The 26,394-nt window shown below is 38.7% G+C and overlaps 1 protein-coding gene across 5 annotated transcripts in view; it reads right to left on the bottom strand.

Annotated features, from left to right (window-relative positions):
• Window positions 1-26,394, bottom strand: part of LOC103185759 (coiled-coil domain-containing protein 138) — a 37,520-nt gene that overhangs the window by 8,330 nt on the left and 2,796 nt on the right. Inside the window, exons 2-11 of one of the 5 annotated variants that reach the window (XM_007904421.2) lie at window positions 25,339-25,399; window positions 23,641-23,776; window positions 19,379-19,518; window positions 17,356-17,549; window positions 10,939-11,097; window positions 8,790-8,909; window positions 6,457-6,534; window positions 5,102-5,218; window positions 4,403-4,564; window positions 217-333 (exon numbers count right to left, since the gene is read on the bottom strand). In XM_007904421.2, coding sequence (XP_007902612.1) covers window positions 217-333; window positions 4,403-4,564; window positions 5,102-5,218; window positions 6,457-6,534; window positions 8,790-8,909; window positions 10,939-11,097; window positions 17,356-17,549; window positions 19,379-19,518; window positions 23,641-23,776; window positions 25,339-25,399 — 1,284 coding nt within the window. The remainder of the gene's footprint in view (window positions 1-216; window positions 334-4,402; window positions 4,565-5,101; window positions 5,219-6,456; window positions 6,535-8,789; window positions 8,910-10,938; window positions 11,098-17,355; window positions 17,550-19,378; window positions 19,519-23,640; window positions 23,777-25,338; window positions 25,400-26,394) is intronic. The other 4 variants (XM_007904423.2, XM_042334588.1, XM_007904422.2 and 1 more) reach the window with 4 other exon arrangements.

The following is a 26,394-nucleotide window of genomic DNA, read 5'->3' as shown; positions in this document are numbered from 1 at the left end:
TATTGTAGGAGACCACCAGCTCCACACAGGACAGGATAATAATAATACCTTACATTTGATACAACACCTTATCATGTCTCAAAAATGTCTCAAAGCGCTTCACAGAATATATTGTTAATTGAATTAACTGTATTTTGTGGGCGAAACAGTAGTTTGTGGATAACAAATTTCCACACACACACACAAAAAAATTCTGAGTAGCTTTTCTCCACTTACGGGTGCTGCTCTATCCATGTGCTTTAAAGCCCAATAAATGAATCTCACCAGTGTGAGCTGTAGTTTGGCATTTCCGGGTGGCATCGAATGGACTTGCTCTGTGAGTAATGGCAAGGTCTGCAAGGAGTTCCAGAGAAAAAGAGGAGTCAGTTGAAAATACTACACTACTTTACCAAAACAATTTATTCCTTCATCTAAAAAGATCTTAAAATCTGAATGAAGATTAAGTATTTTCACATATGTAGTTTTATACAAATATTTTCTTGAAAATAAATTAAATACAAATTAAAAATTCCCCAAACAGATTTTTTATTTAGAACATAAGAATTAGGAACAGGAGTAGGCCATTCGGCCCCTCGAGCCTGCCCCGCCATTCAACAAGATCATGGTTGATCTTCAGACCTAACTCGAATTACCTGCCCTATCCCCATATCCCCGAATCCCTCTATTTTTAAAAAATCTATCAGTCTCAGCCTTGAAAACGTTCAAGGACTGAGCATCTACAGCCTTTTGGGGTAGTGAATTCCGTAAATTCACTACCCTCTGAGCAAGGAAATGTTTCCTCAACTCTGTTCTAAAAGGCTGACACTTAATTTTAAGACTGTAACCCCAGGTTATAGATTCTCCTACCAGGGAAAAGAGTCCCTCAGTGTCTACTTTATCCAGCCCTTTAAGAATCTTATATGTTTCACTAAGATCTCCCCTAATTCTTCTGTACTCTAGAGAATGCAGCCCTAGTTTATTCAGCCTATCCTCATAGGTCAGTCCCCTTATCCCAGGAACTAACCTGGTGAATCTATGCTGCACCCCCTCTAAGGCAAGTATGTCCTTTTTTAAATAAGGAGACCAAGAACTGCACACAATACTCTAGGTGCGGTGTCACCAAGGCCCTATACAGTTGCAGCAAGACTTCCCCACTCTTGTACTCTAAACCTTTTGCAATGAACGCTAACATTCTTAATTGCTGCTGCACCTGCAAACTAACTTTTTGAGACTGGTGTACAAGGACACCCAAATCCCTCTGAACACTAACACTATCTAATCTCTCCCCCTCTAGAAAATAATCTGTTTTTCTATTTTTGCTACCTAGGTGAATAACTCCACACTTCCCCACGTTCATCATTGTGCTTAAGAGTATCCAAACCAAATAGAGTACCATCTATACATAGAAATTCCATTAGAATGGAATGCATACTCTGTCCCTGGAGAGAAGCATCCTGCTTAGCCAATTCTGGAGCGTATTCGGCGCAGGTTGGCAAGACCAAGGCTTGAGGACCCCAGAGTGTGCATTGAGGTACTGTTGGGAGTCTGAAACCACATAGCTTGCCATTGAGAGTACTGTCTGACAAGCTTTCCCTCTGCTTGTTCAGCTAGGATCCCCCTTGCCTGTTAGGGCTTGGCTTGCAAGTTTAATAGGAGCTGAGTGGGAAGAGTCTTTTCCCTTGTGACTTGTCTGCCCTTCTAAGACCTGTCAATGAGCCAGACTGGCTGGACTGACACCAGAGATTTCCTGGCCCCATTTGGCTCAGGAACTGGAACACTATAATAAGATAAATAATAATCCTTGCATTTGATACAGTGCTATAACGTCACTAATCCTCACTCCGAAGGAGAACAGTCACAAGCTGAAAGTCCAAGATTGCAGCTTGGACAGATATGGGAGAGCTGGTGGCAGTATGTTAATTCACTATCTGAGATCCAACTTTAGTCTTTAGAAAAATGAGTTCCACGAACTCTACCAACAACAAACAATGAGAACATTTATAGCCACCAGATTTCTTCTTATCTTCCAACAAAAAAAAGTTGGTTTTACTTATTCCACATGGAACCAAATTCACTCGATTTATAATACCAGAGGGAGGCAAATCAGATTTTATGCGTATTCTGGTTCTTCTCCAGTATTACAGTGTTGTAAATGTCAAAATCACGTACATAATGAATGTGCTTATCAGAAAATACAAAATGACTGTTGATTCACAATGTAAACTCATTCTAAACAATAATATGGATATCTGCCAATACCTAAGCCTGTAGATTCCTCCTGAGATCTCTTATTGATGTTTCCAAAACAAGTAACAATTTCAAGTCTGTAATCAGTTCTAAATATAGGTATGACAGCACTTACTCTAGTTAATAAAGTGCATTAAAGACAAATGTGCATTATGAACAGAATGCTTTATGGATGCAGTTAGCCTAAGGTGAACCGAGCACAATGAACTGCCTTGAATACAGGAGATCACGCCAGTTCACCGTTGTGAAAGACCAAATCATGAATGCCAAAGAGAAAGTTACATAGGATAGACATTCTTTTGGACACATGAAACTACTTGCATAAAACAACAATGGTGCCTTTGTATAGTTTCACTTTAAAAACAAACAAACAATCTGTGTTCAAGAGGTTATGCAGATTAAATGACACTGCTCAGCAACAGACTCAGCCCAATGTCTCTTAGGTCATATTAACTGAAATATATTTACTGTAACAAGTCAGTTAGTAAATAAACTGGTTACTAATGCATAACAGTTGCTTGGACAATGTACTTAATAATAATATAATAATAATAATCCTTGCATTTGATATAGAGCTTTTCACGTCGGGAGGACGTCCCAAAGCGCTTCACAGAACACATTGTAAAGTGAATTGACTATATTTGTGGCCGAACGCGGCAGCCAATTGCACACAGCAATGTCCCACAAACAGTCATAGATTGAAAATGAACAATTTATTATTGTTTTTGGTTTTGGAGGGATTATTATTAGGTGTGTGGAGTAAGGAAACTTGCCCAAGGTTTCGCCCTGACCTGCCAGGAATTGAACCCAGGTCTCTCACTTGCAAAGCGAGTGCTCTAACCACTGAGCTACAGGACTCCACGAACCGCCAAACACATAATGGAGCCAAAACTGTCAGAATATTAACACCAATTCTAGCATTTGATTCATCGCCTTTCACATTGGGAAGAGATCTCAAAACACTTCACAGGATATGCCATAAAGTTGAGTGAACGTCTTGTGAGCGAATACCTCAGCCAATATAAGCACAGCAATGTCCCGTAAAGTGCCTGACAAATTTTATTTGGGGGACTGTTAGCCAATGCACTGGGTGAAACTCGCTTCTTTCATTCAGAATAGTGCCATGGCATTACTCACATCCAACCTGAACAGGCAGACTGGACCTTGGTTTTACACCTAATCTGAAGGACGGTACTTCCGATGTTGCAATGTACCCCAGCACTGCATTGGAATGCATCCTAGATTAATAATATTAGTTCTTGCATTTGATATAGCACCTTATCACATCTTCGAGACATCTCAAAGTCCTTCACAGAATATACTGTAAAGTGAATTGACAGTATATCTTGTGGGAGAAACGCAGCAGCCAATTGCGCACAGCAGTGTCCCACAAACAGTCGTGGATTGAGTGACAAATTTATTATTATTTTTTTGAAGGAATTATTATCCCTGAAAAAGCGATCCACCAATCGACTAACAACAGGGTTCCTACTTACTACTGTAAACAGAAGTGTTTCACCCTGCAGGGAATCAAACCCACGTTTCTCGTTTGTGAGACGAGTGCTCTAACCACTGAGATACAGGACTCCAAGATTATATGAGTTCCAAGTTTCGACATTGGGCTTGAACCCATAACCTTCTGACTCAAGAGGCGAGAGTGCTATCAATTGAGCCAGGCTGACACACATCATAATAATAATTTTGATATGGAGCAATTATATATTTGTCACAATATCTATGCCAATGCTGGTGTGAATTTAGTATTGTTTTATAGTGTAGTAATACACAATTTATAACATTTTCAAAAGATTTTCCTAACAATGTCATTTCCTCAACATCAGTCATGTCTTAATCACCTCCAGACATGACTTCACACATGTTCTGCTCACCAGCTTTAACTTTACCCTCATTTTTGAAACCTGTGTAAAAACCTCCTTGACTGCGCCTTTGCCCACCTTCATTTCCCACCCAATCTCTACAGGGGTTTGAGACATTGACTTTTGTGAAAGATGCTACATAAATGCAATTGGTTTCTTAGCCAGCAAAAAGAGCGTCAACAACCATATTAAAATGTAAAATAGGTTCACACAAAGGCAGATAATAACGTCACAAGAGACTTGTACATTCTAAAACAAATCTCTTACTCATTATTTTTAAGATTAGAATTAAAACGTACCTTTGCACACTTGTCTTGAATATATTTCACAGGTAAACCACTTGGGTCTGGGGCCCTTTGGCTATTACCATCATCCTCTGATGACGAGTGGCAAAGGTGACTGTCCGTGATCCAGTCCAGCAGGATTCCAAGCAGCTCACAGAAATTACTGTTTACAGCAGGCTGAAGACCACAGAGCCATCTTAAACAATGCTAATAATGGCATCACATTTTCTGCATAATTCATTTTACATGCTTTTAAAAAAAAACTTCTCAGAAATTGAATAATGGGGCTCGGGGGGGTTGAGTGGGTCCCAGATTTGATGTTCATCAAGGTAATACACCAGTATTAAAACTGAAATGGAACTTTTCTACCACCCCAATGTTTAGTCTCCATTGGAGCCGTGAAGCACGTCCAAATAAATACACTAAGTGATAGAACAAGGTGAAAGACATCTGAATCGCCTATGGATATGATTGCAAATCCAAATGATTATTCCATGCTGTCTCAGTATCAAAATGATTTTCTTTATCATTACAGCCTTGCAGTTTCTGTCAGCAAGAAAAAACCCATTCTCAACTTCTGCTAATTAGGTACAGGATTTAAATTGGCCAAGCTCAATTCACATAGAACCTTTAAAAAAATGATCAAACAAAGATATTGCCTAGATTTTGAAGTAAAAAGAAGTCTAAATAATGCACCAAAAGAACATCTCTTACTCGGTTACTCATTTTAGGAATTTGCTGAAACATATCCTGTTTTTCTGGTCTGATCTCCTTTACACTGGTGGCAATGTTTTCCCGAGACTTCTGTGCTGCAGCCAATTCATTCTTCCTCTGAAAGGAAGAAAACTAGTTTTGTGATTTTAAAAATACTTTATGACACAACCATCCTTACTGAGGAGGTGTATAGGAATTTCATATTTCTGGTAAATTACAAATTATGGCATGGTATTTAATACAACACAAATTTACAGTTATGTAATGTCTTTTACGTTGTGAGGACATCCCAAAATGCATTCGCTGTGCTGCTGCAATGGTGTATACAAAATATAAAATAATGTACTCAAATTTAGTACAATTGTTTATCTCAATGAAATATTTAAAAATTCTTAAAAAAAAGTTATTTTGAAGCATAGCAAATGTTAGATAGGCAACTACAGCAGCCAATCTGTAACCTTCAAAATCCCACAATTAGATAAGTAGCCACTTCATAGAATCATACAACATAGAAGAAGGCCATTTGGCCCATCATGTCTATGCCGGCTCTTTGAAAAGAGCTTCCAAATCAATCCCATTCTCCCGCACTCTCCCCATAGCCTTACCCCAAACTAGGACTCCCCAAATAATTATCTACTTCTCTCCTAAAAGCTGTTATCGAATCAGCTTCCACCACCCTTTCAGGCAATGCATTCCAATTAATCTTAATTTTTCTGGAAGTGAATTTAGATGAGGAATATAGTTTAGGACACATTGATTTAAACTATCAGGAAATTCAATTGAAACTACAAAAATCAAAGAGGGAAAGAATGAGAGGAACGAAGGAAAAGTACAAGGGAGGGGAGGAAGAAAAAGAAAATTCCCACCCAAATGAAAATGAAGTTATATTATTTTTTTCAATTTAGCATAATGAAATGGATTTAGAATGATTCAAAATTAAATTCTATTTTATAATTTAAAGTATTAATTCCTTCGACTGCAAATACACAAAATATCAACAAATTATATTCTTATTAGTACTAGATCTAATATGGAGCTTAGAAGGAACCTCTTCAAGTAGAGAGGGAAATGAGAATGTGGAACTCACTACTGGAAGGTGTAGTTGAAGCAAAACACCACCAATGTATTGAAGACAACATGTGATGTATATTTAAGAGAGAAGGGAATAGACGGTTGTAGGAGATAGATGTGGTAGCTCACATTGGGTATATATATGGGCATGGATTAGCTGGACTTAATGGCCAGTTTTTGTGCCCTATGTAAATATTTAAAATTTGACTTACTATATTTTTCATTGATTTAATATTATTTGGTGATATAGGTTCCACAAAACTAAATTTACCAAAATATCTCACCTGCAGATTTTCTAAGCGATTTTGAACCTTTTTACCCTGAGTTTCCATTTTTTTGTTCTTTTTGCTTACATCATTAATCTTAAAAAAAAGAAATCAAGATTAGCATTAAGAGACATATACATAGCTTCATTCAAATGTTGGGTAATAAAAGCTTTTGATATGTGATTTCAATGTAGATGTTTAACAAACTGACTGACTAACTAATTACAGCAACAACTTGCATTTATGTAGCAGCCTTCAAGCGGGGAGCGAGCCGGAGTGCTTTACAGTGTCGGAGTCCGACAACGAGCCGGGGGAGGGAGGGAGGGAGAGTTTCAGAGTGCAGTGCAAGGGCATAAAGGGATTTGAAAACGAGTGATTGGCTCTTGAAATCGATCCATTTGGTGATTGGGAGCCAGTGGATCCTGGCAGGAACTGGTGTGATGGCAGTACGGAGTTTCGTGCAAGTGAGTATCTGGGCGGCAGAGTTTTGAATTAATTGGACTTTGTGTATGGTGGAGCTGGGGAGACCAGCGAGTATGGTATTGGAATAGTCCAGCCAGGAAGTGATGAAGGCGTGGACGAGGGTTCAAGCTGCGTCAGTTGTGAGGTATGGACAGAGGCGGGCAATGTTATCAGATGAGAAAACAATCACAGAATCATATAATTATAGGAGGTCCCATCATGTCTGTGCCGGCTCTTTGAAAAGAACTATCCAAATCAATCCCACTCCCCTGCAAACTTGTCCTCCCCAAATAATTATCTACTTCTCTCTTAAAAGTAGTTATCAAATCTGCTTCCACTACCCTTTCAGGCAATGCATTAAAGATCCAAATAACTCGCTGTGTGAAAAAATTTCTCCTCACCTCCCCTGTTTCTTTTAACAACTATTTTAAATCAGTGTGCACGGGTTACCGACCCACCCACCAGTGGAAATAGTTTTTCCTTGTTCACCCTATCGAATCCCCTCATAATTTTGAAATCTTCTATCAAGACTCCTCTTCTCTCCTCCAAGGAGAATAATCCTAGCCTCTCCAGCCTCATCTGAGAACTGAAGTCCCTCATTCCTGGTACCCTCCTGGTAAATCTTCTTTGCACTCTATCCAATGTCTTGACATCCTTCCTAAAGTGTGGTGCCCAGAATTGAACACAGTACTCTAGCTGAGGCCTAACCAGTGTTTTATAAAGGTTCATCGTAACTTCCTGACTTTTGTATTCTATGCAACTATTTATAAAGCCTAGTATCCCGTATGCTTTTTTTAACAGCTTTATTTACCTGTCCTGCCACCTTCAAAAATTTACTTATATGAACCACCTCCCAAAATGAATCGCTTTGGGTGTCATCCGCATACATGTGGAAATTTATCCCATGTCTGTGGATGACGTCATCAAGGGAAACAAATCAAATGTATTATACTGCATACATATCCTAGATCCTACACAATAAACAACTCCATGTTATTTCTGATTATTGCAGCCGCCCAAGTTATGTAGTTATGCAAATCAGGGTAGTCCAACCTTTTTGGCTGCTGAGGGCCAGATGCCAAAGTTGCAATATTTTACCTGTACTGGCCAGCCCCGTTGTTGGGCAGAGCCTGATCCCCTATTGACCGTCTTCTAATTGGGTTAGGGCCTGTGTGTTGCCCATATTTGCTCATCGGACATTGAAGTTGGGAATGGTTGTGGGCCAGATTAAATCATCCCGCAGGCCGAATGCGGCTCGTGGGCCACCAGTTGGACCAGCATGATTAAATTATTAGAATCTGAACTTCTAATTCACAGTATCTTAGAAACATAGAAACACAGAAACAGGAATAAGTCATTCAGCCCCTCGAGCCTGTTCTGCCATTCTATAAGATCATGGCCGATCTGATCTCAAGCCCTTGCCCTGTATCCTTTAATACCCTGACCTAATGAATAAGCTTCTAAAGTCAGTTGTTATGTAAAAAATACTCCCACTCCATTGTGCATTGATTAATCTTTTTATGCATAAAAATACAAGGTAGGAAAAATGTTCTAAACATTTCTTAATGTAGCATTAGACACGATATGCTGCATACAAGATGTTCCAACATTTTCCTCCTTTTATGTTTGGGCATAACCCAAGGGAAGTAAAAGGAATACATTAATACAGGATTTTAAAAAAAAATCCTACAACTGTGCGCCATTCTTTCTCTTATATGAAAACTACATAACCCGATTATGTGCTGCTTGCAGCAGTATTGCCTGTAGAACTCTTGCTCATTCCACTGAAAAACCTTTTGCAGTCTGGATACATGCCACCACACCACACTAAATGCACCTTGAGACACAACCATATTGTGGCAATATGAACTTCACTGAATATTCCTTGCCTGCGTTTTCAAGGAGTCATTCAATTCCTTTAATGTGTCAAAGGAGGATTTAAGCCTCTTGTTTTCTTTCATCTTCTCCTTTAAGGCATCTGTGAGCTGACTGACTTCTGCAGCATGTTGCTGTGGAAACCAAAATGATTGAACAATCAAGTTACTCACTACTTCATTTTCTCAACACAATTATGCCCTTTTATGCAGAAGATATCAACCCATTTTTTAACTAAGGGGTATATAATTATTCATCTCTTTCTACCTTACACTTTCACAAAATGACATTTGGGTTAGGTTTTGAATATTATTTCCGTCTAAATCAGATCACACCATAAGTGAAGAATAAGAGAGTCTGAGAGTACCTCTTGTCTAGATGGCATCACTATAGTGGTAAAAGTGGCTGGAGATATCCAGATTGATTCATTTAATTATACTTCTTTGAACTGATCAAATAAGTTGCCCAGTTCCTTTGAAAGCTTTCTTTCTCTCTTTACTCAGTCCCGCCAACATCTCCTTTCTTCTGGCTCAGACTTCCTCAACCTTTCTGTCTCTTCCCCCATCCCACCCCCACCCCCCACCTCTCTTGTCCTCCAATTCACCATACCAATGCTCAACCCTGGTGTTCAGTCAACCCTCAGCTCCTTTTCCTCCTTCACTTCCAGTGCCTCACCAAGGCCACTTTACTAATTCTTTGCATCTCTCACCTCCATCACTGTCTCACACCCAATGTTGCTGAAACCCTCATTCATGCCTTTATCATCTCCAAAATCAACTTTTCAAATGCTCTCTTCACTGCATCCCCAGCCCTAAAATCCAATTCATACAAACTCTGATGCCCGTATCCTTACCCACACAATATTTTGCATCCCATCACCCCTATCCTTGTCACACTCCATTGATTCCCTGCAGAACTTCTTCCACCTCACTCTTCAATTCCCCCTCCCTGGCAAACTAGCTGTGTATTCCCTGCCCCACTACTGGCAGCCAAGACTTACGATGCTATAACTGCACTCCCCTGGAACTCCAACCCTCAACCTCTCTATCTCATCCCTCCTTATCCATCTTCAAAAGCTAGCTACCTAAAATTACTTCTTCAACCATGCCTTTAGTCACCTCCCTCATCCCCTAACTGCTCAGTGACCATTTCTGTAAAGTGCTTTAAAGTGATACTGAAGGGCACTTTATGTATTCAAGTTGTTATTGCTCAGGCCTTTTAATTGTTATTCATTCATTTTCACATGGCTTGGATGATGGTGTTCACCCATCACTTGTTAAAATTGCAGCACATTTCCTTTCATCTTTTGGCTAATTTTAATACCTATCACCTTTCCTTTTGTTTTCTGTACCTTCTACATTGTAACATTGTCGGCACTTTGTAAACTCCAATTCTACCTTGGATTAGATGTCTGAAAGGTGGACCATGGGCTAGACCTGAGACGCTGATCCGGTAGAATAGATCAAGTATTGGGTTTCATCACTGGGTTTTGGGCCAGATCCAAATTTCTCCTGTCCCCTCTGGCCTCAGATTATTTTACTTCCCTCATGTAAAGCAGTTTAATTTACATGATAGTAGATAGAATATACCTTTAATGTTATAGAAAATGCTACCCACTGTGGTGGATACGATATTTCTGTGAACATTGGGGTTTGGATGAATTTCACTTTATTACAGCGCATCACAAAAATAAATCTGAGGATAAAGACAAAGATAAAAACACCAGGGGCAGCATTCTCCCTATGATAATAATTCACCACAAGTATGTGGGTGGGGATCCAAGTAAATTGACCCAAGAAAGTAGGGTTCTGTGATTATGAAACATATTCTGCTTAGCATTGGAGCCAGCCAGCATGCCCTGCATTCGTTTTTAAGCCCGGGATCATTTGGGGATAATAAATATTTTCCTCTAACATCCAAAGATATGCAACTTCTCTTAGGATTGCTGGGTACCAATCAGCAATAGACCTATAATGGGCGTAGGCCATTCAGCTCATCAAACCCGTACTGCCATTTTACTAGACCATGATAAATGGTTTAATCACATTTCCCCTTCTTTTTTCCTCGTCTCTAATACCTTACTTCTCACGTCTGTTATCAATTGAATGTTTCAGGAAAAAAGGCCCATTGGCTACTTGCAAATATATAGTGTATTAAATGTACCTCTTTCATAATCTGAAACTTGGCATGAACCTCCTCTTCCACACCTCTTAGTTTTGTCAAGGCAACCTGATGCTTCAGCAGCAGAGCCTCTCTCTTAGTTAGGTGCTGTTCGTGTACAATAACCTGACGCTTGCTTTCCTGCACTGCTGCACTTTCCTTCTGTAACAGAAGATAAAACAGGATAATTACTTATGAGCTGGGTCAATGGAAAAGTCCGTAAGTATTTGCAAAAAATTGCAGAGTGTTTTGCAGGCCGTTGAGGAGAAACTTTGCGGGAAATTGCGGGGGTTGGTGCTATTGAGACGCATTTTGCTACTAACCTACATTTTTTCTCTTTTTTCATTTATAAAAACTAAACATAAAGAAATAACACATCATAGATTATTGGTAAAAAACAATTTATTAATGTTTTCTTTAACAAAAACAGAACATAACACCTTTCAAAAGATACAAAAGTGCAGTTTCAACACAGTTTGCAGACAAATTAAAATTTCTAATTTCTCCTTCAAGTATACATAACAAAGCTGTGATTGTGTTGGAATAGTCCCTCCTTGTTTCGTGTATTTACGTAGAAACTCTTGGAAGGCAGGAGCTTTTTCAAGCAGTGTGTCTGCTCTAGTCAAATACTGCACAAAGTCCAGTACGAGTTCTTTCCTCTCCATAAATAATGCAGTGGCTCTAGAGAAACATGTTGTCAGACCAAGTTGTCTTTGAGGTCCAGATCCACCTAGAAAGGAAAAAATAAAAATTTACTTCATGATGTAGTTGTCATTAGAAATGTTCTGTCTATTTGTTTTTGTTTGTAGTTGTTTTATGTGCTTTTAATATTCAATCAAAAAGGAGGGAGATTAAACAAAACACTGCAGATGCTGGAAATCTAAAACAAAAGCAGAGAGAGCTGGGAAAACTCAGCAGGTCAGGCAGCATCTATGGAGAAAGAAAAGTGAGTCAACGTTTCAGGTCCACGACCCTTCGTCAGAACTGGGGCATGTTGGGAGGGAGAAGTTTTTAAGTACAAGAAGGAGGCAGGACAGGAAGACAAAAAAGAAGACAAAGGAGAGAGTGGGTTGAAAGAAAACTGGGGAGAAGAGGTGTTAATAGTGCAGAAGGGAGGGAGATTATTTTTTTAATCATACAAATTAAGATTAAGACTTTCTTTCAAAAATTAAAGTGAAAGCAAATCATGATATATTTTCATTTAATATATATATATATCAAAAGTATTTTACCTTTTTGCTTTCTTTATTGCCATTGCTTTGCGTTCACAATATTTCCGAGATTTCATGCACTCATCAATGGTGTACTTGCGAACATGGTCAATTGTGTGACAGCAAATGCGACAAAACAATTGTCCCCCTTCTTCATAAAGATCATCTGTATAGAGGACAATTCTATATGAGGGACAGATGGAAAATGAGATGTGCTACCCCTTGGCTTTCTCGTTTGGACATTTTCGTATTGTACTACCTAAAAAGTTAAAGTTCCTATAACACCATTCTAAAAAAGGAGAAATTCTTCCAGGGACTGAATGCTACTCCAGAGTAACATTCAATCAATTTACAGAACTTATTGGCACAAATAGCTATAATGTTTGGACACCACCCTTGGGGGGAGGAGGTAAGCAAGGTCTCCTTGGAGCTGATAGTTCTGGTAGCCCCAAATGGGCTGCAATACTCCAGGGCATGCTGATCAACAGGTCCTGGAGGGGCAGACAACAACAACAACAATAAGATTGCATTTATAGAGCGCCATTCACTTCTCACTCAGTGCTTTTTCACTTAGTTTCTGTTAATCCTGGAAGCCAAACTCTTAGCTCGTAATCTCAAGTGGTCCCATCTGGATAAGCAGAGGCAAGTCACCAGATAGTGCTTTCAATGGCAAACTGTAAAGGCTTAGCTGCTAAAACTCCAGCAATGTCCTGCAAACACACTCTGAAGTCCTCCAAGTCTTGGCTCTCAGCAACATGCACCCAATACTCTCCAGAATTAGGGAAGCAGGGTGAGAACTTTGAGGGAAAATGTGCGCATTTTGTTCCAGACACGGAGCAATTTCCATGAGTAGGTGAAACTCAGTCTGGTTTTGATACTCTTAAGCATGGTAATGGGTTTCTCCATGTGTAAGGCTGACCATGGATCAATAAGCAAGGAAGCTAAGATAGCCACTAACAGATCTAAGAGTTCAGGAGGCATTTCTTTACACAAAAGGTGGTGAGAATGTGGAGTTGAGGAATTGATGAAAGCTGTGGTTGAAGTAGAAAGTATCAATACATTTAAGAATAAACAACACATACATATGAGACAGAGAAGAGGGGTATAGAGAGAAGTTCTGCGTGGGAGGAAAATCTGAATGGATGTTGGCTGACGTGGAGTATAAACCCGACCCAAATGACCTATTTGATACTGTAGATTCTATGCAAGTATCATTTATTGAATGAGCTCATATACCTCAAAATAACTGGGCACATTTCACAGCTAACGGTGCTAGAAAACTGCTAACTGCTTGGAATGCTCAGCTCTGACTCAGTGATTCCCAGTTCCTTTACGCAAATTGAAATTGCCAGAAACCTTCCTTTGCCTTTTAGCTGTTCTTTTTCAGTTTTAATTTCACAGTTGTCTTCCTTTCAGGTTTTGCAACATGCAAAAATACAGCTGAGAGAAAGGTGAACTAAAGAGTAGATATAGCACTAAAGATAGTAAATAATATATTTGTCCTTTGCCTGCAAACGTTGTGGGGTTTTGCCACCTTCCCCCTGATGACAGACCAGCCTGCCTCGCCCATTAGCAGCACTTTGTGGGGTGGAAGGACAGACTCTTGTTAATTGTGCATGCCAAACCACCGAAGGGTGGTCCCAGCTGAATAAGCAGTAAGAAACTGTAAGAAACTTGCCAGATAATGTTCTCAGTGGCAAGCTATTCGGTTTTAGCTGGTTGAACTCCAACACATATTTTCCCTGAAGTTACTACCCTTCCTCAAGTACTATTCCACGGACAACAGCAATATTCCTCGTATTGGCACAAATGGCCATTCAAGTGGTCAATCTTCATGTGTGACTCTAGGCATCACCTCCAAGTCCAGTACTACCCTCACTAAACATACATATTTTCCAACAGGGTTACAGGACATCAATCAAAATGAGGAACTTGGTTGATTTTCCTGTTGCTGGCCTAAGGATGCTGAAGCCAACTAAACAACTAATTGCTCTTCCGCTAAGCTGAACTAACAGAGCGGGAATCAAACTCAAAGATTCATCCTGTGTGGCTTAGTATAACGCCTTTGCACACTAAGGCATCTGGGAAGTTAAACAATTGATATTTTTCATACTGATGTTTCAGAAGAATTAAAAACATAGATTGAACAGTCAGTCAATTTCCAAGAATGTAGTTTGAGTTATGACCGCCTGGTTTGCCAAGCATCAGCTATTCTTTGAGCTGTACTTTTTCAGTTTTAATTTCACAGATCTTCTACAAACAAACAATGTCCTGCAATGAATTGCAATTGAGTTCTGCTTGAGGTTAAAATGTGTTTCAGTAATCTGAATGTGTACTATTCATTTTATCATTGTTAAATCTTTCCAACTATAAAAAAGCTGCAAAAGATCTAAGCAACAAAATCAGACCATGTGAAGACCAGAATTCTTCATTCTGTTGAGTAGATTAAAAAAATTCAATAGATGACATCGCTCCCATCCCTAAGCAATTCTTAATAGAGTTATGAGAATACAGATTTAATAAAATGGTGAAAAATAGTTCCAGAGTCAGTTTTGAATATACAAAATAAAAATACTTATATTTGATATATTGACTTCCATGTCAGGAGGACGTCTCAAGGCACTTCACAGGATACACTGCAAAGTGGAATGACTGTATTTTGTCTGAATATGCCTGAATCCTGCAAATTTATTCTAGATAAGACTTTAAAAAATCCTAATTTCCACTGCTATTTACTCAGAATAATAATAATAAATATTAAAGAGTATTTACTCCTAGATATGTTTCACCAAACATATCTTTCCTTCCCCTCTCAGCATTCCGAAGGGATCATTCCCTCCGTGACTCCTTGGTTCATTCCTCCATCACCACCAACAGTTGCTCTCCTCCCCCGGCACCTTCCTATGCCAGCAAAGAAGATACAATACCTGTCCTTTCACCTCCTCCCATACCACTGTCCAGGGCCCCAAACACAGTTTTCAAGTGAAACTGCGATTTACATGTACTACCACCGATGTAGTTTACTGCATTCTCTGCTCACAATGTGTTCTCCTCTACATTGGGGAGACGAAACACAGATTGGTTGACTGATTTGCTGAACACCTCCGTTCTGCAAACCCTCAGCTTCCGGTTTCTTGCGACTTCAACTCTCCCTCCCATTCGCATTCGGACCTCTCCCTCTATGGTCTCCTACACTGTTCCAATGAACCACAGCGCAATGAACCATTCCTTACATTCCCCCCCCTTCCCCATTTTCAAATCCCACCTAAAGAGCTTCCTTTTTCCACCATTGACAGGCAGGCCTTCCCCCTCCTTCTCCCCCTGCCTTAGGGTCAGACTCTGCCACTGTCAAGCGCTCCGGGACTCTACACCGCGTGAAGGGCGATATATAAATGCAAGTTGTTTTTGTTGTTGCATCAATGGAATGGGTCAGTTTAGAGTCCTGTCTAGGGCACTGTTTTCCTTTGTAACTATTCACTGCAATACTTTGTGGAAATTAAATAGCAGAGATTTGTGGACAGAGAATAACACTTCAAAAAGTTTAAAGATGTTTAGAGATTTCGGGCCAGGAGATAACTTAGCAGTCCCAACCTTAGATCTAAATGTTGAAAATTTATTTTATACCAAATCTGATTCTAAATTAGGCTTTTAACTTTAATTACAATCTTCATTTCATTCTGTTCCACCATTTTCATTTCCTTGTGCCTAGAAAACACTCTGAATTTGGATAGCCTAAAAAGACATATCAGCTGTCAACGGAATGGGGTTGCAGCTGCAGGCAATCTCCACATTTTGTTTCCAAAGCAAATGTAATGACATTACCCACAACCACTTCGAAAGACCAGTTTGCTTCTTCAGAAAACGCATAATGAAAGCTGCTGAATTTCCTCGCGTCACAATATCGTGGTGCTCTTTAGGAATCAAAATAACCACTGCTTCCTTGTCCATAATGCGTTTTAGCCTAGCTCAGTTGGTAGCACTCCCACGTCTGAGTGACAAAGTTGTGCATTCAAATATCAAATGCAAGGATTATGATTATTATTATTGTTATTGTTATAACCCCACATCAGCTTTCCAAAACTCAGTCTGGGTTGAAACTCCAATACAGTCCAGTGGGGGTGTCCAGTCTGCATGTTCAGGCGGATGTTAAAAATCGCATGATCTTTATTCAAAAAGAGAAGGGAGTTTCTCCCGGTAACATGGACAACCATCTCCCAAATAAAATTGATTACACTCTTCATGGCTTTGGTGGGATACTGCTGTGTGCAAATTAGCTGCTGAATTTGTCTACAAATACACAGTCACTACACTTTACAGTATATCCTACAAAGCACTTTTAGATGTCTTCGACATGAAAGGCACTATACCAAATGCAAGATTATTGTGAAGTAAAATCCTGGATTATTATAATAAAATCCTGGAATATTATAATAAAGGCACAGAGCTGGAGTCTAAAGACACCTGATCGTTCTGCACATGTACAAATATGTGGTAGAAATACCTATCCTGCAAGATGAAAACAAATGCATGTATACAGCATTATCCAAAATTGATATCATAAGTTTAGCAAGTACCCCCCCATAATGCAGACCTAATTATGCTGAAACGTTTCTTCACAACTCTCACCTTTGTCTTCTTTTTTCAAAACCCTTTTAAGAACCCACTCCTTTATGATCACTTTCCTCTTACGCCTTCCCAAGACTCCCATTGGATTTTTGGGAAGAAACTGCAAGACATTATCCTATGCGAAAATTGATTGATCTGGAAAATATTGACCAGTGTATTGATGAAAAACTCCTTTCTACTTTCAAATAGTGATATGAGACCTTAAAGCACACTTGAACAGGCAGACACAACATTGGTTTAACATTACACTCAAATAACAGCACCTCCAACAATGTAGTACTCCAACAACGCACTGCAGAATCAGCCTGGACTATCAGCTCAAGTTCCTACTTAGGTCTTGAATCCACAGCTTTAGAAGCCAAAGCCAGGAACTCTACCAACTAAGACAAGCTATTATTGCCATCCCCTGCAATCCATAACACTGCAGATGAGATGCAGTAGATGTAGAGGAATCAACAAGGCCAAAGTTCAAAGTGTAAGCAATCCAAACAAGCATTGATAGATCAATACAAACTACAGTACAAAATTGACATAAATCACCAGCTTTAACAATTCACACAGCTTATATAAATAATATACCCACCTGTAATTTCTGGTGTATGAAAGTTAACTCATCATAAATCTTCATTATATCTGGAGGGAGATAGCCTTGTTCTTTCCAAATTAAGGATTCTGAAAAACTTGCATTCCTCTTGGATGGCGTGAAGCTGTCATTTACGTAAGGAACTCCAGCTGATGTGACAGTAGTAGCGGCTAGGTTGGAAGGCAATGTAACATCTGAAGACAAAGTCAGACGTTTGCAGAGAATGAATACCTATGCTATCACAGGGTCCTAAAACTGAAACAGCTGCTCTTCAATTGTTAAAAATACCATATTTTGCAGTCAATTGGAATATATAAAATGGAACATTTTGTTAAAAATGGAATACTTTCTTGCTTTTTGAACTAAAGATTCTTAAGAAACCCTAATTAAACTTTATAGAATCTGTAAAAATGAAATGATCCTTAAGTTTTTAAGTTTCCCCAGTGTAATATATAACAGCACAAATAAAATAAACTGCATAATTTCTTCCCTGTCTGGGAGACCTTTCAAAATCCACAACTTATCAAATTGGAGGATTTCAGCTTTTGGTCAATCTGTTGAATAAGCAGCAAAACTATTTATTTTTGGTCAGCCGGGTGTCTGACACATGCGGAAACCCGTCACCGTACTTACGAGTATCCAAACAAAACTACTTAGAGGAAGTCTTTAGAGGTATCTTAGGATCTATAGTATTATAATGATAATCCTTGCATTTGATATAGCACTTATCATGTCTTCGAGACGTCTCAAAGCTCTTCACAGAATATACTGTAAAGTAAATTGACTGTATATTTGTGGGCAAAAGATGGCAGCTAATTGTGCACAGCAGTGTTCCACAAACAGTAATGCTGATTCTGTTATTAGCTACCAGAAACATGCTAGTTTGACAAGTTTTCCTAGACCGGAATTTAAAGATCCCATGTCAAAATAATATTTTGAAGGAGAGCAGATATAACAATGCAAACGTAACTGATTGTGTGAAGCACTTCACAAGAGAGGTTTGGATGAAGAAAGCTCATCCTTCCTCAATACTCTTCCCCAAAACTGCCACTCTGCATAGACTCCAACTCAGTTTATGTGAAGTGCTTCAAGACATTACCATCCTACCTTCTCTCCATTATACCATCAAACTATTTAAATAGTCTAGTATTTAAATTAAATAAACAGTCTAGTGTTCTGGCCACAATCACTCCAGGTGTTAATTTTTTCCTCAAGGTAGAGAAATACTTTCTGTTGTCTGTTGTAAAATTTCTCTTCACAATATTGACCATGTGGCCTCTAATTCTGCTGCTTTATTATATCTGAAAGCTTCAATATGTTTAGCTCTTGACATAATAAAAAGTTTTATTTATTTTTGATTTAAGTTGAAGACCTAGACATGGGCCACCTAGAAAGAGTCTTAATTGTCAGTGCGTGCTTCAACCAATGCTCTGATTGGCAATCGATCTACTCCCAAAGGAGACTAATGTTTGCTCTTGCTTGCTAGATTCGGCAAACAAACTAATTGTTGCAACTGCCTCCATCTGGTGAAAATTCCAGGCCAGAACATTAACTTCCATTATTTTTCTAGCTAGAATCTGCATCTGATTGAATCCCAGTAGCTTTGAGTTTTTCTAGAGGCATCAGATATAAAAAGCTCTACTGCATGTCAATTCAGATTGGAGTGAAGGTACTCCGTAGAACACAGACTTCAGAAAGTTGAAACAGTTCTCTGACATTCTGGATAATTTGCCATCCTTAGAGAGTTACTTACTTTTAACTAGCAACCCATGAACTTCTCCTCTCAAAGTATCCAAAATTGTTCAGATTTCTGCTCACGTTTGCCTCTTAAGCAATGCCAAAGCTTGAATTGTGCAGTTTTGACTCCAAGATACTGGCAGTCAGAATATATGAGCATATTAGGGTTATATTAAAACCACTACACAATATTTAAATTGAACTGAACAAAACAATTTGCAACTGGTTTAGACCGATATATTCACCATAGAGAAAATATTCACTACAAACATCAGTGCAAAAGTACCTGAATTCTGGGAGTACTGACCAGTTTCGGTGTAAAACTGTGTTCCTGTGTCTTGTACAGTGTGCTTCTCAGCTTCTTCCTCACTCAATTCATCGTCTGTTGCTTGATCTGAATTAGCAGATTCATAGGCATCCTCAACCCTTTAGATTTAAAATGAGTTGTAAAATTTATTATCGTGCAAATGTGACAATATTTCAATTGTTTGACTTTCCTTTGATAAACGTAGAACAAGAAGGAAATGGTAACAGTGCAGCATGCTATTCTGATTGGCTTCCAGCTTGAACCACTTACTCTAAGGACTTTGGCTCACAGTATTGAGAAACCTGGATCTTCTAGACCTAGATCTGGCATTCAACCAATTGAGTTTTATGGGATGTTATTAAGTTTCCTGGGATGAAATAAGTTTTAAATGAAACATTGTGGTTTACAAATTAAATAGTATCAGGTCTACACAGCATACAAAATAAACATCCTCCCAAATACAATCTGCAGCTTCTCATTTCTGAATGGTTCTTTTACCTTAAGCAATTTTTGGCTTTCTTTTCTTCCTTTACAGGAAAATTTGTAATTTCACTCTTTGATATTTTTCTTCATATTCCACTTTGAATACATGCGTTAACAAGTTTCAGTCTGGCTCACTTGGTAGCCTCGCCTCAAGAGTCAGAGGTTGTTGGTTCAAGCCCTTCATCGGGACTTTGAACTCACATCGTCTACCCTGGCACTCCAGTGCAGTGCTGGGTAGGTGGCAATATTGGAGGTGCCGTCGTTCAGATGAAACATTAAACCGAGGTCCTGCCTGCCTACTCGTGAGGACATTAAAGGTCCTATGACACTATTCTAAAAGAGAAGTGAGCTTTTCTTCTGGCTCCTGGTCAACGACCGCCAAATAAAACAGATCACTCACTTCACGGCTGTTTGTGTGCAAATGGGCTGCTGCATTCGCCTACAAATACACAATCGCTACACTTAACAGTATATGTGCTCTTGACATGAAAGGTACTATACCAAATGCAAGGATTATTACAGTAAAATGTGCATAAGTATTATCTTTATAAATTACATAATCACCCAAGCCGCACTCGAGTCCCATTCAGTTTCCTATCAAAACCACTTAGTTTTTTTTGCACTACTTGTATTAATCATCCTTTAACGCCATTCCCTGCTCCTTCATTACTCCCGCACTTACCAGCTGCATTGAAGTGTGGCAAATGGCGCCCTGACCCATCGACACATGTGCACAACAGCTGCATTGAATTATGGGAAATGCAGTCTTGGCCCGTCACTGCTTACCGGCTGCATTAGCGAACTCGCACATGAACTATTGCATCAATCTTACACTACATGCGCAGTATAGATTGATTAAATCGGAATTTATATGACATACACATTTGCCTGCAACTCGGACTTTGCGTAAGTCATGTATGACTTAGAGTTTTACTGTATTAATATTTGGCAATTACTGTGCTGTGATATTCTTAAACACAGTATGCCCATTCCTAGAAAAGGCTTAATTACATTTGACAATACTTCATGTGCAGTTGAATTACCAGTTTATTAAGTGCATGAAGTAATGAGAAATAGAGGATTAAAAGAACAAAATGTTCACTATTCAGCATTCCCTGTGCTACTCGTATGCTCCCAATTATTCTGGGAGGACAGGATATTCCAGGCATGTCCACTCATTGGTCAACCTTATTAAGAGGTCTAGATTATTTTATAGTGTGTGGATGGCCTAAAAGCCATTGTTCTGACAGTAAATGCAGTGCAGAATATTATGCTCGAAAACAATGTAGAGAAAATTGCCGGACAACATTAATGTTCGCCTTAAGAACTATAAATGACCTTCTACTAGGATTTGGTGGCATCAATCACATGACTGTAGTGTTTCCCCTTCCTGTACCCCATCCCCCAGAATCAGTCAGTTCAGGTGAGGTGGTCTTTACACCAAGGTTAAGGTCATGAGGACTACAATCGGAAGTACAATAAATAACAATAATAATCCTTGCATTTGATATAGTGCCTTATCACGTAGTTGAGATGCCTCAAAGTGCTTCACAGAATATACTGTAAAGTATACTGTGTATTTTGTGGGAGAAACACGGCAGCCAATTGTGCACCAAATTATAATTTTTTTTAAAAGGGATGATTACCCCAGGAAAGCGATCCGCCAATGGACTAACAACCAGGTTCTTACTCACTGCTACTAAACGGAGGCTTGTGAAATAAGGAAACTTCCCTAAGAGTTTGCCCTGACTGGGAATTCTGCTCCAGAATGTGCTTCAACTTCAACCTCAGATAAATATGACCATCTGTAATGTTGTTCTATTTTATGTAGCAAGTAAAATAAAAAACGACCATTTGTGCTTGTGAATTGCAAGCTGGATATTGATTTACTGAGCGCAATGCTTCAGTAAACAGCCCTTCACTGCTATGTACTCAACCTGTTCTATACTCACCACCATCACTTTTTAACAGATTGTCTCCTGATATGGGCAAAGTGTGCATTTGGCTAGCGTTTATTGTCCAGCCCTGACTGCCCTGAGAAAGTGGTAATGAGTTTTCTTTTTAAACCACTGACCTTTTGTATTATCATTTACAATGGAATGGCTTGCTGCATTTTAAGAGTCAACCATGTAGTGTGGGACTGGAGTCACATGTAGACCAGATCAGACCAGGATGGCAGATTTCTTCACCGTGAAGGAAAGTGAACCAGTTGGACAATCATCATGCCTCTGGTGTTAGCTCAAATTACCACATTTTTAAAATTGAAATGACAACTACCTACACTGTTCGCCTGGTAACTTTACCACAACCCAATCGTGATTCTATGTGACTTTTCAAGAGCATAGTGAAGTTCAATCTTGTCAACAGACAATAGATCTCAAACTTTTTTTTAAAAAAAACAAAATTACACATGGAGGTCTCCCCAGAGTCACGTGGATCTGCAAATAAAAAGTTCAATGACTCCACCCAGTGGCTGTTTTAGGACAGCGAAATTGCATCACAGAGAGAGATTGACTTCACTTTAAATAGCATATATGCAGGGTCTTTATATTTTGCATTATCTGTCTTATGAACTTTCAAATTTTCTCCTGAACAGTTTATTTATGGTCTTTTTTTATGGTAACACCTATTTTAATTGAGCTATATTATATTAGCAATATTATTATGTTAGCTATGAAAACATAACCATTAGATTTTTTAAAAGCAAGACCACAGCACTTGTGATCTGTATTGTAACAATCTGGGCCTTTATTCTTGAGCATTTTGGTGATTCAGTTGCAATGGCCTTCATTATTTCTAGCGTGGCACTTGCATTGCTAAAACAAGTTACCATCCTATTGTCTTTCATCAATTTTCTGGTATCTAGCTTCTTTCCCCTCCAATCTATCACTCTTGTACTTGATGGTTCTTTTGAGTTTTGATAATGAACTCAGGGTCTTCTCCCCCCTCACATCCACCAGGTTCTGAGGCACTGTATTAAACGCAAGGATTATTATTTATTTTATTATTGCTCCAACCCGATCTCACTTTCATCAACTTCTTTCAAGCTACACGCCCTCATTGCACATAATGATTAATCCTCTGAGAGCAATGGCTACTGTGATTTCCTCTGCGGCCTTGGGATGTATTAAGAGGTATAGAAGAAAAGGCAGGAAGATTGGATTAAAAGATATGCCACAATCAAACAAACTGGCAAAGATGCTCGAAGGGCTGAATGGTCTCCTTCAATTCCTATGGTTCCCAACTCATTCTTCACCTCATCATTAAGTCTTTGGAATTCCTCGCCTTCGTTTAACAATTTTCGGACTTTATAAACTCAACCACTTGAATCATCTAGTTTTCTTTCTGCTATTGATTTGGATTTTTTCTGAGTTTTTTTGTTAAATATAAAATTAGGCCATAGACTCTTAACAACAAGAAGAGCTAATAAGGGTTCCGACACCTTTTCTCCCCAAAGATAAAACATCTGCCTTTGGAATAGAACCCCATCTGGTGGCCTGAATTAGAAGTGACAAATCCCATACAGCTGAATCAACAAAAAGAGCCATCTTTCGGCAAATTAAACCTGTAATATTTTACAAGAACAAGGTACTTTTAAGTGAAAAATTCTTCACAAATTTAGAACAATTGCACATGGATGCTACTACCATGCCACACATTTCTAAACTCATATTTTCTCTAAAAATGGATTAGGTTACAGCTTGTAATGGCTTTTTTTGCAATGCTGACCAACAAATACAATTTATGGTAAACCTTACCAAGCAGGGCTAGTTATTACTCTCTTGCATAGGTCATGTAGTATTTGATTGTAGTGCTTTCTCTCACTATACGTCAGACCAGACGCAGGCAATTTTCCTGACGAAGGAATCTTTTCTGATGACATATCAAAACGGCCTGAATTTCAGAACAGAAATTAAGCTTAGATTAATTAGAAGACATAATCATAGACCACTGTCAATATAACACACCAGACTTTACAGATGTTCACTGTACAAGGGGTCTGGAAAAGAGTCGTAATTTAACATATAATAAGGCTTGCATTTGATATAGCACTTTTTCTCATTGTCAAAGCATTTCACAGTATTTATTGCAAAGTCTGTTCAATGTTTAGGTGAACATAGCAGCCAATTTGCACAGAGCAATGTTCCACAATCAGACATTAAGTGAATGACCAATTTTATCTAGGGGATTCTTGACCAGGACATCAGAAAAAATTTCCTTCCCTTTTTGAAAAGTATGGGATCTTTGACATCCACCAGAATAAGCAGATGGAAAAGTAACAACTTGAATTTATATAACACCCTTCACATGGGGTAACATCTCTGACCACTGAACAATCGCGCAGTTTGACGCCAAGTTGGGGACAATTATTCAGGAGCAACGTGAAGACAATAAAGAGGAGCAAGTTAGCATAACTGGGGCAGGGAGTTTCATAGGTGTGGCTGTAGTGGCTGACTACACAGCTGCCGATGGTATAACGGAGAGGTCAGGGGCGCACAGAAACAGTTGTTTAATAAACATCAAACATTACATATAGCAATGAATCAATAAACAGAGTAATCAAGCAGTTTAGGGTGAACATTAACATTAAAAGTGGATTGATATCAACTGAATCCATCAACACCAATTAATGTTCAACCATGACCAAATAATGCTTTTGCCTTTGTTCTGAGAAACATAACAGGGTAAGAAATACAAATTAATGGAAACATAATCAGCAACGTCTGAAAGCAAAGCTAAAATTGATGATCAGGTGGACATAGAAAATGTAGCACATCAGCAGGTCATTCATCCTTGTGAATCTGCATCATACCCTTTCTCTGGTAACACCAGTTTAATGAGAATTAATTTGCAAGACACTCAAAAAAATTGTAAATAAGCAGTTCCTGCTGATGTGTCTCTCGAATTCCACTTTTTGGAATTCTTGGCTCTACAAACCAGACTTCAAGGAAGTTGTAATTTAGATTGGTGTCTGAGCAGAGTTCTAGAGTTCACAGTTCTGATGAAGGGTCGTGACCCGAAGCACTGACTCACTTTCCTTTCTCCATAGATGCTGCCTGACCTGCTGTGACTTCTGATTTGTTTCAGAGTTCTGGAGTACCAGACTGACACACATCTGAGTACCTGCAGAATTCCTGGTTTACAAATGCTTTTTGCAAATCCCAAATTAGTAGACCCCAATATAAATCATAACAATGAAAGAACCAAAATAGACAGCAATCCTACAACAGGAAAGGAACTTGAGTCTCCATGGAGATATTTTATGGCCACCAGCATCAACCCACAAGCATTTTAGATCTACACAAGCTGAAAATTGCTTTTATTTGTGAGTCATGGTCAGTTTACCAAGTTCTTGCACTTTGGAAAAAGAAACAGTACCAGAAAGAAACATTTTGAAAAAGATAGTAGTACAGGGGCTTATGCAAAATATATTTTTTTAAATTCTAGCAACTTACCCCTGGCATCTGAGGATTGACTGAAATTCAGACTAATTCTTGTTCCATTTAGTGTGGAGTCCTAAATTAAAACATGAATTATTACTAGACAAAAAAAGTGTCAGGATACCTACTAGGTACAATAGTAGAAACAGTTTATCCGATCTCGTCATCCGAATTGCGCTCTCTTGTGAACAGTCACCTGCATTAATTTAAATCTAAATCAGACATGGCTGTCCATCAGATCTGGTTCAACAACCTATTGCCTCTCCCTATGCAGTCAAAACTTCAGATTATTCTAATAATACTTTCATTTGATATAGCGCCTTATCACGTCTTCAAGACGTCTCAAAGCGCTTCACAGGATATACTGTAAAGTGAATTGACTGTATATTTTATGGGCGAAATGCGGCAGCCAATTGCGCACAGCAGTGTCCCACAGTCATGGATTGAGTGACCAGTTTATTAAATTTTTTTTGAAGGAATTATTACCTTTGGAAAAGCGATCTGCCTATCAACTAACAACTAGGTTCCTATTTAACTATAGATAAACAGAGGCGTGTGGAGTTCAACATTAAAAAGGCATAAGAAAACGACTGACAACTTTCATTCTTAAAAAGTTGCATATAAACTTTATGCAAAATTTACAAAATGGATAATTCTTCAAGACTGTGACATCAAGGCAATTAATACAAATGTGTTCTTACTGGTTTATTTTATAGTACAGCCAGTGATTACTTGGGAGTATTACTTTTCAGTGCTTATTTGTGGATTTTCTGACAAAATTCAATCTTCTCATTGCATCAAATATAGTCAATTCACTATACAGTGTGTTCTGTGAAGCGCTTTGGGATGTCCTCCCGACGTGAAAAGCGCTATATCAAATGCAAGAATTATTATTATTATTATTATCATTATCAAGTGCATTGCAAAGATTAAAATAGTGGTTATCCCAGTTTTGTAACATGTTAATGCTTCAGGTAATTTGTTACATACATTAAACAGAGTCTGGACTAATGGCAAAGCTGAAAACAGATTGCTCATTGCTGTTACTTTGTAAAGTATGTTGTGCTGATT

This window comes from Callorhinchus milii, unplaced genomic scaffold (genome assembly GCF_018977255.1).
Source record: "Callorhinchus milii isolate IMCB2004 unplaced genomic scaffold, IMCB_Cmil_1.0 Scaffold4, whole genome shotgun sequence".
Lineage (NCBI taxonomy): Eukaryota > Metazoa > Chordata > Chondrichthyes > Chimaeriformes > Callorhinchidae > Callorhinchus > Callorhinchus milii.
This window is presented reverse-complemented; position numbering and strand designations above follow the sequence as displayed.